Source organism: Prorops nasuta, unplaced genomic scaffold (genome assembly GCF_024137725.1).
Source record: "Prorops nasuta isolate Cenicafe-Biocafe unplaced genomic scaffold, Cenicafe_Pnas_1.2 PNAS00003, whole genome shotgun sequence".
NCBI classification, from domain to species: domain Eukaryota; kingdom Metazoa; phylum Arthropoda; class Insecta; order Hymenoptera; family Bethylidae; genus Prorops; species Prorops nasuta.
The window spans coordinates 5,573,356-5,589,794 of NW_027116800.1; the positions used below are offsets into that span (position 1 = coordinate 5,573,356).

Below are 16,439 nucleotides of genomic sequence, written 5' to 3' on the forward strand. Positions count from 1 at the left end.
ACAACCGGAATAACCAGTGGAAAATGAAAACGCTGCTAAACATCGATTTATCTTTCCACTTTTTATTATTATTAATGTTACGATTATTAGAGGAAATTTATTATATAGTTATACGCTTCCTGATGCATTCGGTCGAGTTCTCGACGAAACGATTTCATTTCCGGTAAAAGCTGATCCCCGGCAATTGGGTGAAATCCGGTTCATCCTTGGGCGTTTGTCGATATTGCAAAATCGTTGCCGAATGTCGATAGGTCCAAACGTTGGGAAAATTGCAGTTGGGCGGATGATGGACTAGACCGAGGTCAGGGCTATCCAACGAGGTCACGTGTATAATATTAGACGACGATAAATAATACAGCATATATACACAAATTTCTACTCGGCGTGATAATTAGAGGATCGATCGATGATCATTAATTTCAGCCTGATTGTCAGCTGTTGTTTTTTCCTTGGGATTTTATTCTCGTCCGGTTTTTATGCGTTTTTAACGCGAACGAAGCATGAAAGTGTAGCCATAGGCTGTTGAATTGGCCGAGGTCAGGGCTGCCTCGTAAGGCTAGCCGACTGCCGAGATGCTCGAGCGAGAAAGGGTTGAGCTTTAAAGGGGTTGTGTGAGCTCATCGATTTTCGTTAGCCTTCCTTGCCTGGTTTTACGAAGACCTCGCGGTGCGTTTGTTCGATCGATCGCGTCTCTCTCTCTCTCTCTCTCTCTCTCTCAGTCTGGCCCGCGCGACCGAAATCTTTTTCAGGATCAGAACCGCCGCTCGCTTTTCTCTATCAATTATACCTAAAAATAAACACTCGTAAAGCAGAGGAACGAGCAAAGAAATAAGCCGCGCGCACGTGAGTAAACAAATTATGGCAAATAAAAAAGGAACGAGTTCCATGCTCATCGTCCTTGGCCTACTCTCGCCATCTTGCAATGTTTACATATGAGAGGATAAACGGACGAATCTAGTGAAAAGAATGAATAATTTCTCACCCTCGAGTCTTGCCTTGGCCCACGTGATCCCTCGCTGTTTACATCTTTCACAGGAAGCTCCATACGGACTCGCGTCCTTCTCGTCTCCTTTTTCTCGTAATCGCCGGTTAATAAACATCTATAAATATATACGCCAACCAGAGAGACAATAATTACATTATTATTGATGGAGTCACGCGAAGACTTTCGGTAGTGGGCGAGAAAAATCCGAGCCATAAATATAATATACTACATATATATAGATGCTATAATTAACGCGATCTCAACTATGGGAGGCCCTCGCGTATCTATATACTTTCTTCGCGTAGCTTTGACGCGATTACGACACAATCGAGTTAGCCGCTATAGTAAGGATTCTAGCACGCCAGTAACTTGAGCGTGTAAACCAACTAACGCCGATACTTTGAGTTGTGTTATATACAATTTAACCCTCCCCCCCCCCCCTCCTCCCTCTTTCTTTCTTTCTCCAATATCGCAAAAAAGCAAACGAGACAGCATCCGCAGTCGAGAACCGGCAAATTTTCTCCGTCGACGAACTAGCAACATTTTTTACCTGCTACGCTTTCCAGTCAAATTCTTCGAACGCTTTATCAAGCTCTCGCGCCATGTTTTATCAAGTTTCTCCCCTTTTTTTATTAGATTCCTTTCACGGTGTTTGCGCCAAATGAGGTATTGACTGGAAGCTTCGTGATAAATTAATTTAACCCGATAGAAATTATTGGAAAGGAAAGCTTGAAGAATGCGGAAAAATTTTTCGCGCATTCTTTCAAATTTTATCTTCGGCCATATCGCGATTGATGTAGGATGGATTAAGTGTAATTTGTTACCGTACTTGCTGGACTGAATTGATTTCTAATGTTGTTTTAATAACTGACGATGGAATTAATTTTCAATGAGTGGATCATATTGAACGCGAATTTCCGACGACAACTTGTGTCGATTTAAACGCATAAAGGGGAGTTTAGAAAAATATATCTGTCGGTATTTTTATATTTAATAGATATATGTGTTTCAAAATTAACCGGATTTGAGTGAAACTTTTACTCTCGCTCCAACCTCATTATTTTATTTCTATCAGTTTATAAATCATCACGCGGAGTAAATATTAAAGCAGATTTTACTACATCACCTTATAGTGGTTCTGTCATATTTTTTTATTCGCAGGAAAAATGGTTGAATTTTTAGAATTAAAATTACTTTGTGGCCGTTAAATTGCACATGAAAATCAATCATTTTTTCTGGAAATGAAAAGACATGACGGTACAACAACCGAGGGCACACAGTAAAATTCACTTTAATATTTTCTCCGCGTAGAAATTCTAAATAAAGTAGGGGGGAGGTGGGAAATTGTTTTGTTGGAAGCCAAGCAAGACTTTAGCTTCTCGGTCGAACGTAAATCTGATGTGTGACTCCTTTCTCTTTCGAGAACTATTCTTTGGTAGCTCTTATTATTTTCTATTTCTAGCTTATATAAACTAGCTCTGTAAATCCCCCCATTACTCAGAGCCTCCATCTCTTATCCGAATATCGAGCAAAAGCTTCAGTCAAGTCGCACGAATTTCTTTTCCCTGATTTGGCGTCCCAGCTAGCTTCTTTCTTTTCACTCTATCTTTTTATCACCCAAGCCACTTGGAGAACAACGTTTTATCAGCGACATTCCGACTCGATCGTTTCCTCTGCTCCCCATTACCCCATTTCCCTTACTCTTTCTCTCTCTCCCAATTTTATTTCTCTCCCTAAACGCAAATTACCACAGACTCTCTCTCTAGTCTAGTCCCAAGGAAAAATTTTGTAAACCAACGAAAAGCATTATCCCTTTGTTAGTAAGGCCTTCCCCAATGCTTATATCAATATTTGTCTGAAATTTTGTATTCCTTCTTCCATTGCCGGCAGAGGCCAGAGTCGAAACCTTGCTCTAGCAATACTACGTTAAACGAATATTTTCCTTCAATTAGTCCAGTCGAATTAGCCTGACGGCTAACTTGATCGAAACTTTGCACGAAATTCAATTGCTTCAATCGAGTCTCCCACTTAATTTCCAGCTTTATTCAAACTTCCCTCGCTTCTCCTCTTTAATTTTTCATTCTAATTATGCAGAGCTATCCGCCCCTTCCTCGTTCGATTTTACCAAAACGCATGGAGAATCCTCAAGGGCTCCGACAAGGATTTTGGACAATGCGATGGGAAAAATTGTGGAGAGTACAATTGAAGCATAACGAGAGCTTAAAATCTCTTGTAACCGCCATACTGGAACTTCTTTCCCCTTCTCTTCCTTTCTTCGCATGAATATTTCAAGCAGATTTCTCTCTATCTTCACGCGTTTGTACCTTTTCCCCTATTTATCTTCTCTATTCTTATTTTTCTTCTTACACTCCCACCCCCCATACTCCTCCTGCTCCTCCACCCCTTTCTCTTTCTCTCTGCATCTGTTTTCCACTCTTGACCCTTTTTTCCTATCCAAAAATTCTCATAGAAAATCGTTCCTCGCTCTCGCTCGCTCGTCCTTCCACCTTTTATTCACTCTCAATAGAAAATCTACACAGCCTATATCTTACCCTTTGCACTGTTCCTTTTGCGCTTCTTAGTGATTGTTTAAATTTTTATTATTATTATGTTTATTATTATATTATTCTTAACCCTTGAATTAATCAATTTAATTAGCAATTTTGATAAAAGTCTTTGTTTCTTCTTCTTCTTCTTACACTAAGTTTTTATTTCTATGGTTGTTCCTTGTATTACCTTGTAGAGAATTACATAAATATCGCCTGTGACGTCAATTAAGCTTCGTGCTATTGTAAATATATGTAGAAAATCTATTCATCGGTCCGTATTATCGTTATGTGAGATAATTTCGATTTTGCGTTATTGCAATTGCAAATCAAGCACAACTCTACATCTGTTATTGTGTTTTTGTATATTAGATTGGTGATGTCACGCAAATTAATTGGCATACCGCACGAGTTCATTAGTTGATAATGCAAAAACATAATTAACAAATGTAAATATAGATTTGGCCGGTGAGAGATTTACCCCGTTCATCTTATAAATCCTATATAAATAACCACAGGTATCCATAGTCACAATTGACGATTAGCGATATTTTATTAATAAATCATTAATCTCAGTCTTTGCAGGATTTTTTTTAGCGGCGTGCCGTGCACAATTTTTCTATAATATAATAATTCGCGCGTCGTGGCAGCTCACCGACGTTTTTCAAATAAGAAAATCAATTATCTCTCCTAATCACTTTAACCATGCACTCGGAAAATGTCAAATTAGTTATTTAAGAACGACGGTGAGGTACTACGGGGCTAATTATTTAATAGAACGCGTCAAGTAGTTTTTTTATGGTTGATTGCTAATTAATATTCCCGTTTGCAGTGTGAATTTAGACAGATTTGCTTGACTTTGTTTTCTTCGTCTTTGGTAAAGAATCGTTCGTAAGCTGAATGAAGCTCTCGCGCTACTTTCAATTTAATTGGCAAGACCATTTGCAAACTACTAGATGCTTTTTAAAAAAGACTAATATATTTTATCTTTGTGCTTTCAGTTTCGATTCACGAGATCGTTAACTGTTCAGTTTCTACCTTTTTTTTCCTTCAGTTTTCCACGCAAAAAATCTCGCTAGCTCGGTGGAATTGCTCAAGCGGAACGATGAAATCCGTCGATTTGTTGAAATCGGTTGTTTTTACCGAGAAACGAAAAAGTACTGATAAGCGTTTCTTCCTTGACGCATTCGCATTAAAACGAATTGGATTCTAGCTGTGTAGAGAGTATACAGGGACAAGAAGGAGTAATGGAACTGGGACCAAATAACTTTTTCCACTGTGTATATACAAAATGGAAAAATGGATTTTTCATTCCATCTCTCCGGTGTCTCTTTATTCACAATATACGCTAAATTACTCTCAGCGTGATTTCATGAAAATTGCTACTTTTGCTAAAGAAGAAAAAAAAACAGATCGTTGGAACGATCGTAAAATATTTGCCGAGCGATTACACACCTGGCGAACGAGAGTTTTTCGGTGATCTTTGCTAGAGAGTAGAATACAGAACGATAGTGAAAATATGGAGAGGGAAAAAAAAGAAATGAAAAAAGAAAAAGATTAATATTTTTGATGCACAACGCTTGATCGAATGTCACTTACGCTGTGCACACGTTTTTTCTTGTCTGTTCTATGTGTTGTTTTCTTTACGCCACACTCGACAACCACCTCCACCTACCACTACGAAAAAAAAACCAACCGACCAAAAACTCTTCGACGACAACAACAACGACCATGAAAAAAATACCATCGCCACCATCATCACCGTTGATATAATCCAAAATTCTTTTCTCGGATTTTCCACGAAAAATAACGAAAACCAAAATACTTGTCTCTCTCTCTCTTTCTCTCTCTCTATCTTGTTTTCGTCCGAATTGGCGCTGCTCTCACATGTTGATGCTTCTGTCCTTTTTACTTACGTCAACGCTATCGTCATCTGTAAATTCCACCATGATCTCTCCGTGGAACAACCCAATGGTCGCTCCCAATTGTATAAACCGACACGCTCCGTTCGATCTGCCATCGCGTACGGTGAGTTTCATTATTTAAAAAACAACAACCATATTGATACTTTTATGGTGAACCAAATTCACAATTGGCCGAAATAAAAAATATTATACGTTATTGAAACAAACAAAATCATGTCTGAATGACGAGCGAGAGCATCGAGACGCGCAGGACCAGCACGACTCCACATTGGCTTCTCAATTAAACTGTATAGCATTTCTGGAGCTCACCAGAATTCTCCAGACTTTACCACGAAAGGCAACTCGATTTTTCCAACAATTCTGTAATATTACAAAATTTGTTCAACGTTACGACAATTCTCGTTTAATTTGGAATTTCAATTAAATTATCGAATTAAATATACACGGGTTATTTGATAAAGTAAAATTCACCATGCAGGTTTTTTAATTTATTACGTTATAAATATTCGAGATAATTAAAAGTACACAGTTTTGGAGTAGACTGATGAACTTTGAAGATTGAGAGCAATCAGGAAGAAGGTCGATTCGTCGTAAGCCAATGAGACCAAGAGCTTTGACCTATACGATATAACTGGACGGTTTGGTTTTGGCAAATAAATTATGTTTGATGGGGTGAAAATGTCGAAGGCCACGCTCAATAATCGAGTTGCCTCGCAGGTTTGCAAGAGAGAAGTCTCGACTCGACAAGAGTGAAGCCTGTGGTCCTCCGCGATTCGATCGCGCACATCGTATTCAAAATGGGAATAAATCCAACATCCAATATTAAGTTCTACGTCTACTACGCTATCCACTCAAGTACATGACGAATTTTAACGATTTCCAATACACCACAGACTCTCATGCGTAATTCTCAGTCGAGAAATGCAATTATCGATTTCAAACTGATTTATATATACGTGTGTACGTATATGCATACATAGAGCATCACGCGAAGGATTTATTCCGATTTTTCTTCGGCACCAGTGCTTTAAAGTTTTAAGAAGCTCGTGCTTGGCTTTGACTCTTTGCAGGAACCCGTTTGCTCTTATAGCAACGATCGGTTTGATCGTTCGAACCACAAAGGTGCTTCTTTTTTTATTCGCTCGGTCGCTCGCTTTTCAGTTAACTCCCCCGACCTTGAAAACCTTTGGTCCGGTTGACGAGCTTTTTAAAACCTGAGAGCACTGGTGATCCGTGGTCATGTGTATAGGACGTCACGAAACTGGTAGATTCTACGCGAGGATGAATCGACAAATTTGAGAAGAATATTTAATAATTGTTTATCGAAGGGTGGATTTACACGGAACTGAATATCACAGACACAGGCTTAGAAGAAAATAAGAAAAAAAACATAAGATGCGATCGATCGCGACCTGTATTCGCAAAGTCTTTTTATGCCTCAAAGTTCCTCTTTTCAAAATGTCAGAGGCCACAAAACTACTCTAGCCTCTCATCCTCTTCTTCCTCCTGCTTTAATTCTCCAGCCATTCGATTCAGTTGCTCGTAAAACGGAACTATCAGATATTTCCAGTTAACTGAAATTATCTGGCGTTACGAGAGAATTGCAGTTGAAGGATTATTGGACTGACGAATCAATGATCGCGAGGACGTTGCGAATCGACAAAAAAATTAACGATCGAAGCGAACGAGTCTTCGGGATATAAATGCTGCTGCAGCAACGAGATTGAGTGTCGTACGACGACTGATATAAATGTAGGATTGTATATATATATATATATATATATATATATGTATATATAGTTTATAAAAGGAAAAGTGTATATAGCTATATACATATATAGGGATCGATCGAATTAACGGAAAGGAGAGAAAAATGAGCAAGGAAGGAAGAGTAATGGTGCGAATAATTTAGTTGGAAATATAGGACTGTGAGTAGGAATAATTTAGGAGGAACGCGTACCTACACATTTTTGGAATGCGTCGAAGTGTACGAAGATAAGGCTTTTTCTCACGCACAATATCTCTCGTGGCTGACGAATAGCCCGATTTGCCATTGTGACGTCACCCTAACGATCTCGATTTCGATGAACCGTAAAGGATAAGCTGCCCCTCGTGAAATTTCCGTTACGAAAACTCGCGACGCTTGAAAAATAATTGATGTACCAATAAATCTGAAAGAGCCTGTGAAATCGATAAAAGGGTTTCAGGTAAAGAAAGAATTTTGTTGCTTGAATGGCGCGTAACTGTCTCAGGAGACGAGCGAATAATTAAATTTCTAACGAAGCTTTTAATTGCTTGAGAGATAATCGATACAAAAGGGTGAAGTTTGAATGGTAAAGCAAAAAGGAAGAAGAAAGGAGAATAAAGAACGCTTACCGCGCTTTTTTCGCATGGGTGCATGCAAATTTTTCTCCATTTTCATTATATGCATATAGAATAGAGTATACAGTTCAAGTATACATACGTGTATGGGTGATTAATGAAATTTTTTAATTTACACTTGTACAAATACTATATCAATACTGTATACGCACAAGCACGTTTAACCAGTTTTCGTCGATTATTATTATTATATTGAAAGCTTGTTCTTCAATTCAGTGCGGAATACAAAGAATATGCTACACTTAGCTGTATTATCTGCTTATATATGCCATATTTTCAATAATAGCTCTCGTGAACGATGATTTATCGTAAATGTAGTATCGCTAAAAGGTACGGCGAAAAATCTCATGCAACTATATATTTATTTAATACTTCTCTGCATATATAATGTCGAAATAATAATTTATTGGACACCGCGAATTTTTCAAAATTAGTCTTTTCCAAAAGAAAAACGATCGAATAATAATATGACCATTCAAGCTTTGACTGTAGCATATATCTCTCATCCAAGACAAATCTTCTCGAGCAATTAGCAGCTGCCAACGGAAATCTTTTTCGTGTAACATCGCAGGAATGCATTTTATGCGCAATTGCGTACCGATATTTAATATTATACAATACTAATACGCACTTTTTGACTGTAGCTTTTATGCTTTGCCATTGAAAGCCCGATAATAAATTAGCAATATTTTCAATAACATGATTTAATCGAAACTATATCAATATTGTATGAAATTAGACATAGGAAATGCCAATCCAACGAAGCTTTCCTTCTTTCGCACAAAAAGCTTATTATAAAAAAATTTCTTCTATAAAAATAATCAAGACAATTATTACGAAATACTTCGTGATATTGGCAATTGACGTAGACATAGAAATAATGAGAAGCCTCGTCGAGATTGTTCGTTAATGAGAATTTTCTGGAAATTTGAAGGTGCAGCAGCCAATCTACGCAAGGAGGTCATCAGGAACAAGATCAGAGCCATCGGGAAGATGGCGCGTGTCTTCTCCGTCCTCAGGTACGAATTTGCAAAAGTACACAAAGATTCGATCCTGACGCTTGTAATAATAATAATACAAAATTGCGAATGGTTGATTTTCAGAGAGGAGAGCGAAAGTGTATTGGAGCTCAAGGGTCTCACACCAACGGGTGCTTTGCCACTCGGTGCACTGTCTGGTGGGAAGACGTCTCTGAAAAATGGTAATAATCTCGAGTCGCATCGATTATACGCGAAAGAAACTATATACCGACAGATGGAATAATATTGTTTACTTATACTCATGCAATAACGTCTTTCCTCAGCATTGCAAGGCTTCTCGCCTAATCACAAGATCACATCATTCGCGGAGGCAAAGGGCTTGGACGCGATAAACGAGAGGATGCCGCCGAGGAGAGACGCTCCTCCGACGCCCGTAAACGAGGAGAAGCCGGCGATAAAAAGTCCGGCTTCTACGGGAGACAAGCGGGATCATTGCACGCCGCACTCGTGAGCCTCACACTCGTCCAATCAAGGTGACCAAATTGCAATCCATTTATTCTCATCTCTGCGAAAAACACCTCGTAAAATACATACTTGTGCAACCTCCACGTAACAGGGTCAATTGCGTGTAATACGACCCAGTGCATACACCTGAGAAAATATCTATGTTAATCTGTGTGCGTGATCGTATTAAATAATTTGAGACATTCAATTCTACGCAATCCGAGTATAAATATATCTAGGGTGAGAGGCTCCGTAAAAATTCCACGCAAACACTCAATATCTCTTGTAGTTACTGAAATATACACGTTTTCTTGCATCCATATACTGTGAAACGTTACAAGTGTCTCTGACTCCATAATAGAATAGAGGGTCCACCGCTTCTAATACCCTCGAAGCATGTATACCTACGTAAGAAAGCGTTTATTTCTATATTTATTAGAGATGTCAAAGTTGAATTTTGCATAAGACATCTCTCTGAATAAAAATAGTAGAATTCATCGAAAAAGGTCCATATAGAATTTTAATATCTATTGTAGTTGTGGAGATATTCATATATATATATATATATATAGGTTTTATCGTATCTTTTGCTCCGGACCATATGAAATGGCTCTCGCTCTAAATATAACAAAAATTTCTGATTAAAAAATTCCTTGCATCGTATAATACGTGTACAACAGTGCTAATCTTGATTTGGTATTTTCAGGTGGCACGAGTGGATTCTAATAAGTTGCCGTACTGTCGCCATCGCCACCGAAATACAACCGTTCGTTCGTCTCTCCCCTCCCTGGCTATTAGTACTAGCGCATCGTTATCGAGCATAAGGAAGTGCCGAGTTTTCGCTGGCATCGACTGGGATCAGAAGATAAAGCACGCGCGTACAGAAACACACTTAAAGAAACGCCGGCTACTTGGCCGACGTAGCGTCCGACTAAAAAATTTCTCTAAGTACCGGTGTGTGTGCATGCATGGCTGCGTGTGTGCTTGCATATGTTTGTGTTGGTGAGTCGGGCAGCGTGAGTGTGAAAGAGAGAAAGGGAGAGTATATGTGTGTGAGTGTGTATTCGTGTGTGCGTGGGAGAGAGAGAGAGAGAGAGAGAGAATAAAAGGAAAAGAGAGATCCTAGCATGAAAAGCCCTGGAAGATTGGATCTGCCCGTCGCAATATTCATCCTACGTGCGTCCCGAATCGTGATATTCTTCTCCCCTTCTGGTCTCCTTTAAGCATTTCGGATAAAAAAGAAAAGTACATATATAAAGAAAAGTTACATGTAATGCAAAAGCACACGATTGTAAAGATTAATAAATTAAAGCTGAGCTAATGTTGAAAGGGTATAACGAGAGAAGAAAAAAACGCATAAAAATATAATAAGAGTTTGTAATGGGTATATGGTGTAAAATGATGAGAGCAATGTAAATGATTGGGAAGAGAGCCAATTACACTCAAAGGGGAGTTTCGATGTCGAAAATAAAGCTTGATAAATTAATTTAAAAGTCGTACACGCATTTGCAACGTGCCCATGTACCTAAGCGGAGGAGAATAATCAAGAGAGAATCAGAGAGAGGGCAAAAACGGTCTCCGCTGAGAAAAGAGCAGCTGGCCTGTCTCGGAATGGCGGAGCTTCCGGTTTTAGGATGCTTAGATTCTTAAGGTGTTCGCCCTGGTTGGTGCAAGGGCATCCCGCTACGTGGTTACTTAAATCTAATGTTATGCTATATCTAGATAAGTTTAAGTCGTGCGTTCGTTCGGTGATATCGAAGACTTTCTTTGACGCCCGCGTGTACAAACGCATAAGGGGGAGGGAGTGAGCGAACGCTGGATCAACGGGGACTCTCGTGTGCTCCCCTCGTATATTAGAAGGATACCTTTGCATTCTTCGGACACACGTGTACACGTGCAAGTCGAGGACAAGGTCATTCGTGTGTCCAACGTAGGAAGAAATTCACAATCCACCTTGCGTGAGATGGGGTGGGTGGTTGCATGAAAGACAAAGTTTGTCGCTTCTCTGATCGAATCGGTGGAAAAATGTCCGTTGAGACCCGTGTTAAAGCAAAGTCCGCGTGCGTCAAACGAACGTATCGATACGCCAGCTAGTCTACAGAAACGCGTGCTAATGAAAACACGTGCTATACGAGAGAGAAGCGTAACTTAGCTATCATCTACTTCCTGATTATTGGTAAGAAAGGATCAAGATTTCTATCGCCAGCGTAACAAGATGTATATTCGACGAATGAATTCATGAATCTCGTCTGAAATATTTGTTACTGATAACTTTAAACTCGCATATCGCCACCGGTAAAAGGGAGAGTATATCGAGTCTCGCGTAATAATCAAATTTTTACAGAAACTGGTAGGCTCGACCACTCGCTAGAATCTCACCTAGCGCGCGCTAGGCTCATTTCCATTTTTAAAAATTCGTCGTCAACGGTGAGTGTCCTGCAGAAATCGTTTACTTTCATAGATCCTTCTATCCGTGCCGCTTCGACGAAAACTGATTAAGGAAGAAGAAGAGGAGAGGAAGAAGAGCAACCGAACGGCCCAAAGTTCCACCGCGGAGGAAAGCGCCTGGCTGAGAGAATGTGTGCGATTAAAGTTATTGGCGAGAGGACGAGAGCGAGTTACTCTGGTGCATGGGACTTTGGGCTGTTCGCTATACACATACTAGTATAGATTATACACATCGTGAGCCGTGACACGTGATTTGCTTTTGTAGTACGCGCCACGCCACGCGTACCCCTTGTCCCAGTCAGCTGTAGTTTCTGGACGATCTGTGGAGATCTGCTTTTCATTTCAATGAGTTCTGCCATTGTGGCTGCGCAGTTACGATAAGAGAAAGAAAGAAAGAAAGCAAAAATGTGCTGCTCCTGGATTGCTCGTCCAAGAGGCTGAAGCTTAAAGGGAAGGAATGAGAAGCGGCAAGGTGGAATTATCAGAAAAAAAAAACAAAAAAAAACACCTGTATAACACGTCTAATAGCGTTGCTCTTCTATGATTTTAATGTGTGTTCTTGCTACTATCTGACATAAGTCTGGGCCCTAGCCATATGCTGCTCATACCTGACACCGGAAGTAACTCCCGGAAGTGCTCGTGATCGACTCTCTCACGGAGAACACCTAAGCCATATCGCGCTGGACCAATTCAGCTTCCTCCACGCACACACACGCATACAGCTTTGAAAATCTATAATCGGAACTGGAGGCTTTCTCAAGCCTCTCCCTTCTAATAATTCTAGTAATAATGTCGTCGTTCTCGCTGTTTTTTCTACCTGTTCTTCTAGAAATCGAGCTCGCCTCGATTAATTGTGAGAAGCTGAAGTGGCAGGGGCGAATGAGGGACGGGCCTTTACAATTTTAATTGGGAATATTCGATGGGAGACACTTCCCGAGGAGTTTGTCGGTGGCAGTGTGAGAATTACGGTCTGAAACATAATAACAATAATGAAAGAATATTATTATAATAAATAAATTAAATAAGATATAAATATATATTATATATATATATATACTTATATCCCCCTTCTCACTACGATAAATATACAGTGAATAATAATTCTATCTCTCTTTGCTACCAAGTTGTACTTATTCTTAATTAATTTACTTGTACAAAAAACAATGTGTTAAATAATAATGAAATGCATAATATAAAATACGACTATAAATAATACATATTATAAATATATAAATATTATAATTGATTATTATCGCTATAATCGATTGACGACTATAGCTGTAATTATTATTACCGAATATCGTCCCTATCGAGAACAAAGTACATAGGGTATGAGTGACTTTTTGATGATGAGATGATGTGCGAGTAAAGTTAATAATAATACGAATTACTACCTTCGATTGTCATGGTCATTGTCGCTTCTCTATAAAAAAAAACGACAAAATTGTGAATCATATACGAATGTTTTATCGGAAATTTTCTCCAGAGGCTTCCTCATTCCACGTTTTTCAAACTTTCTCAACCTTCGCTCGAACGTCATCTTAAGTTTCAATCATTCGCTTAAAACAAATTGTCAATTCCTCTTCGATTGTCAAGAGTAGTATCTGGAGGTAAATTCTTGTCTCGCGCGCATCACGCTTTTCATTCTCGCAGTTAAAATTATCTCTCTCCTCTATTAGGAAAACTTTTTCCAGATAAAAAGACGCTATTGCTATAAAATCATGCAACGCTAGCATTTCTACGCATGTAACGACTTACTTGTATTCATTCGTACGTGTCAAAAGAATGGACAGAGTGTGCATGTGTGCGTGCGTGAGAGAGAGGGAGAGAGAGAGAGAGAGAGAGCCGAAGAAGGGGAACCATTTTTATGAATAGAGCAAGACAAATTTTCACCGAGTCATTTTCAGTTTTTTCTATATTTTTTATAAGTCTTGAAAAAGTAACTCGATATAAGTATTTTATTAGGCTATTAAGAATTAAATTACGGATCCATTTTACAGATGTGGGGGATTGATATAAGATTATTTTCAGTCATTTTTCAGCACGATCCGTTTCCCTTAATTCGACTAAAAAAACACTGTATATATACATATTCGATTCTAACGTATCTCTTGTTGTAGGAGCTTTTAACTATAGGCAATAAATCCACGATCGATCGTTCATTGCTTCAATAGTAGTCTGAAGGATTAGGCTTGGATCTCAACGTTCACCAAAATTCCTTTCATTTCCTCCTCGGTCCACGAAGAATCAAGCAACCCTGAGCCATGAGTTTGGAGCGATTCAAACTCGCGAAAGAATCCCCGATTGTTTTCCCGCAAAATTCGCTTTATTCACATTGAGTCATCTGTGTACCGTCCCGCTCTTTCAAAGAGGAAAAGCACGTCAAGTTTTGCAATAGAGCCAATTTACGAATTTACGAGGCGGATTTCAAGTGGTTCCACGATCACTCGACTTTACGCTCAGCAGCTAATTAATTGTCTTTGAACCAATAACTCCAGATAAGTGAGAAGGTACGCGAAACGTTTGATCATGCATCGTTGAGTTGTATAATGGCTGTATGTAATTTTTGATCATCTTTATCGCGAAAATTGCAGTGTATATGCGATTACTGTATTATAAATAATAATGTCGTAGGAAATATGATTATTGATTAAGCATACAGCTGGGACTGTACCCAGAGCCTTTCTCTTAGACTTACGACGCGCCCGGCGCCACCCCTTGGAAAGTCTCCCCCGGTTCCCCGTGTACATCGTCGCGTCTTGGGCTCCCGAATAGAACACAAGATTTATTTAAACGAAAGCTCCTTGTTTCTACTCGAAGAAATCAATATATTTCTATCATCGTCGATAGCGAGAAATCTCACCACAATTTTTCTTAAAAATCCTTTAATTTATTAGCGCGCTCTAGCCGATACGCGCGCCACTGCGCGGAGATACACGAAGATTCTTCGCATATAGAGTTTTTAGATAAATCTTGTAGTTTCTGTACGGTGGCAACGACGATACGGGTAAATATATTGCATAATCAACAATATATCGCAACGATAGATGGGGAATCGGTCGTCGACGAAAAATCGGACGAGAGGCGCGTCATTCTTTAGAATTGTTGAATGCTATTATTCCGTGATAAACTATAACAGATTTCTGCAAATTAAACTATTCACCTAATTAAGTTCTCTCGAATTTCTCTGGTCGCAAACGAAACCTATAAGAGTCGCACGCGTACCAAACTCTGTATGTTCGTGTGCGCGCGTGTATGTGTGTAATTTTAATAAAGCGTCGATTTTAAAAGTATATATAGTGTACCACTATGACATGATTTTTCTCGATGATTCTCTCATCCAGTCTCTTTCTCTTTCTCTTTCTCTCTCTCCCCCCCCCCCCCTCCATCCCTCCCTCCCTCTCTAATTTCAAACTTTTAAAATTCATTGGATCTGCCAATTGCTCGCTCTACGCAATCTGAATTAATCGAATCGGAGATTTACCTTTTTTTGTACGCATTTAATTCACGCGACACGCGCAACTTGACGGGAAATTCTTCCAGCACGTACCTCCCCTTTCAACTCGGATCGAATGAATAGTGCAGGCAGATGAAGCAGAATTATACCTACAGATCCATATATCGATAGATTTGTATTTTACAAGTGAAGCAATACATATGTAGAGAACTCGGACTTGTGTACGACTGGAAGAAATAAAGTTTTACGACTACTCTGATATTCTATTCTGATTAAATATGACGCGACACGGACACGCAAACATTTTCATCTCGTCTTTATATGTATATATATATAACGTACATTAAATATAAAAAAAGACATAAACAGGTCATAGGTGAATTATACATATACATATAATATAATTATAATATGCATACGATAAATATTTATTGAATGTTCGAGCGGCAGAGCGCGGTTAACTCTTTCCAGACGATATGATATAGACTCTCGATAATGGAAAGTATTGAAAGTAACGGTGTGTGGAAATATGAGCTATATATATCATAACGGGGTACCGATCGAACGAATCGTCGATCGATTTTACGATTGCCGACCGTAAGCTTCGAGATTGATCTTTCGATGCGTCGTATATATAGCTATCCATCTTAATATTATTAATAACGAGATCATTTAGGTATACGTATACATACTCATCGAGGGTAGCGCTTCTTTCAGTTTTCATGGCTGAGCCACGAGTCTCTTGTATTATAGAGGCACTAATCCCCCCCCCCCCTCATCTGCACTTTTTTCACCCCGATACACAGTACCTTCTCCCCCTCTCCCTTCCACCCTATATACATATATATATATATATATATATTTCTCCCTCTCTCTCCCTCTCTCCCTCTCTCTCTCTCTCTCTCTCTCTCTATCTATCTTTTAAAAAGGAATACTAAAAAAGAACAGAAACTTTGCCTTAACTTCGATATTACTATACTAGTTGATAGAATAGATCGTTCGGACAATTTTTGATGTTACTTTTCTATAATAGTCGTGTTTTTAACGTGTTTTTCGCAAAGACTATAAACTTTAACATGAAATATGCCATTGCTCTTTCTCAATTATATCACTATAGGATTAGTCGAGATTCTTTTTGCATCGATCATCCAGGGTTCTCCAATAAGCTCTCCATCGTGTTGTTGTACCGAGACGCAATTCAATATTATGGCC

General features: G+C 39.1%; 1 protein-coding gene across 6 annotated transcripts in view; it reads left to right on the forward strand.

Moving 5' to 3' along the window:
* The window catches only part of LOC136786052 (serine/threonine-protein phosphatase 2B catalytic subunit 2-like), a 69,803-nt gene extending 53,620 nt beyond the window's left edge, over positions 1 to 16,183 (forward strand). For 4 of the 6 annotated variants that reach the window (XM_066747524.1, XM_066747525.1, XM_066747523.1 and 1 more), the window contains 4 exons: positions 8,773 to 8,857; positions 8,942 to 9,039; positions 9,142 to 9,351; positions 10,029 to 16,183. In XM_066747524.1, coding sequence (XP_066603621.1) covers positions 8,773 to 8,857; positions 8,942 to 9,039; positions 9,142 to 9,329 — 371 coding nt within the window. In that variant the 3' untranslated portion in view covers positions 9,330 to 9,351; positions 10,029 to 16,183. The remainder of the gene's footprint in view (positions 1 to 8,772; positions 8,858 to 8,941; positions 9,040 to 9,141; positions 9,352 to 10,028) is intronic. The other 2 variants (XM_066747527.1, XM_066747528.1) reach the window with 2 other exon arrangements.
* The last annotated feature ends 256 nt before the right edge of the window (positions 16,184 to 16,439 follow it).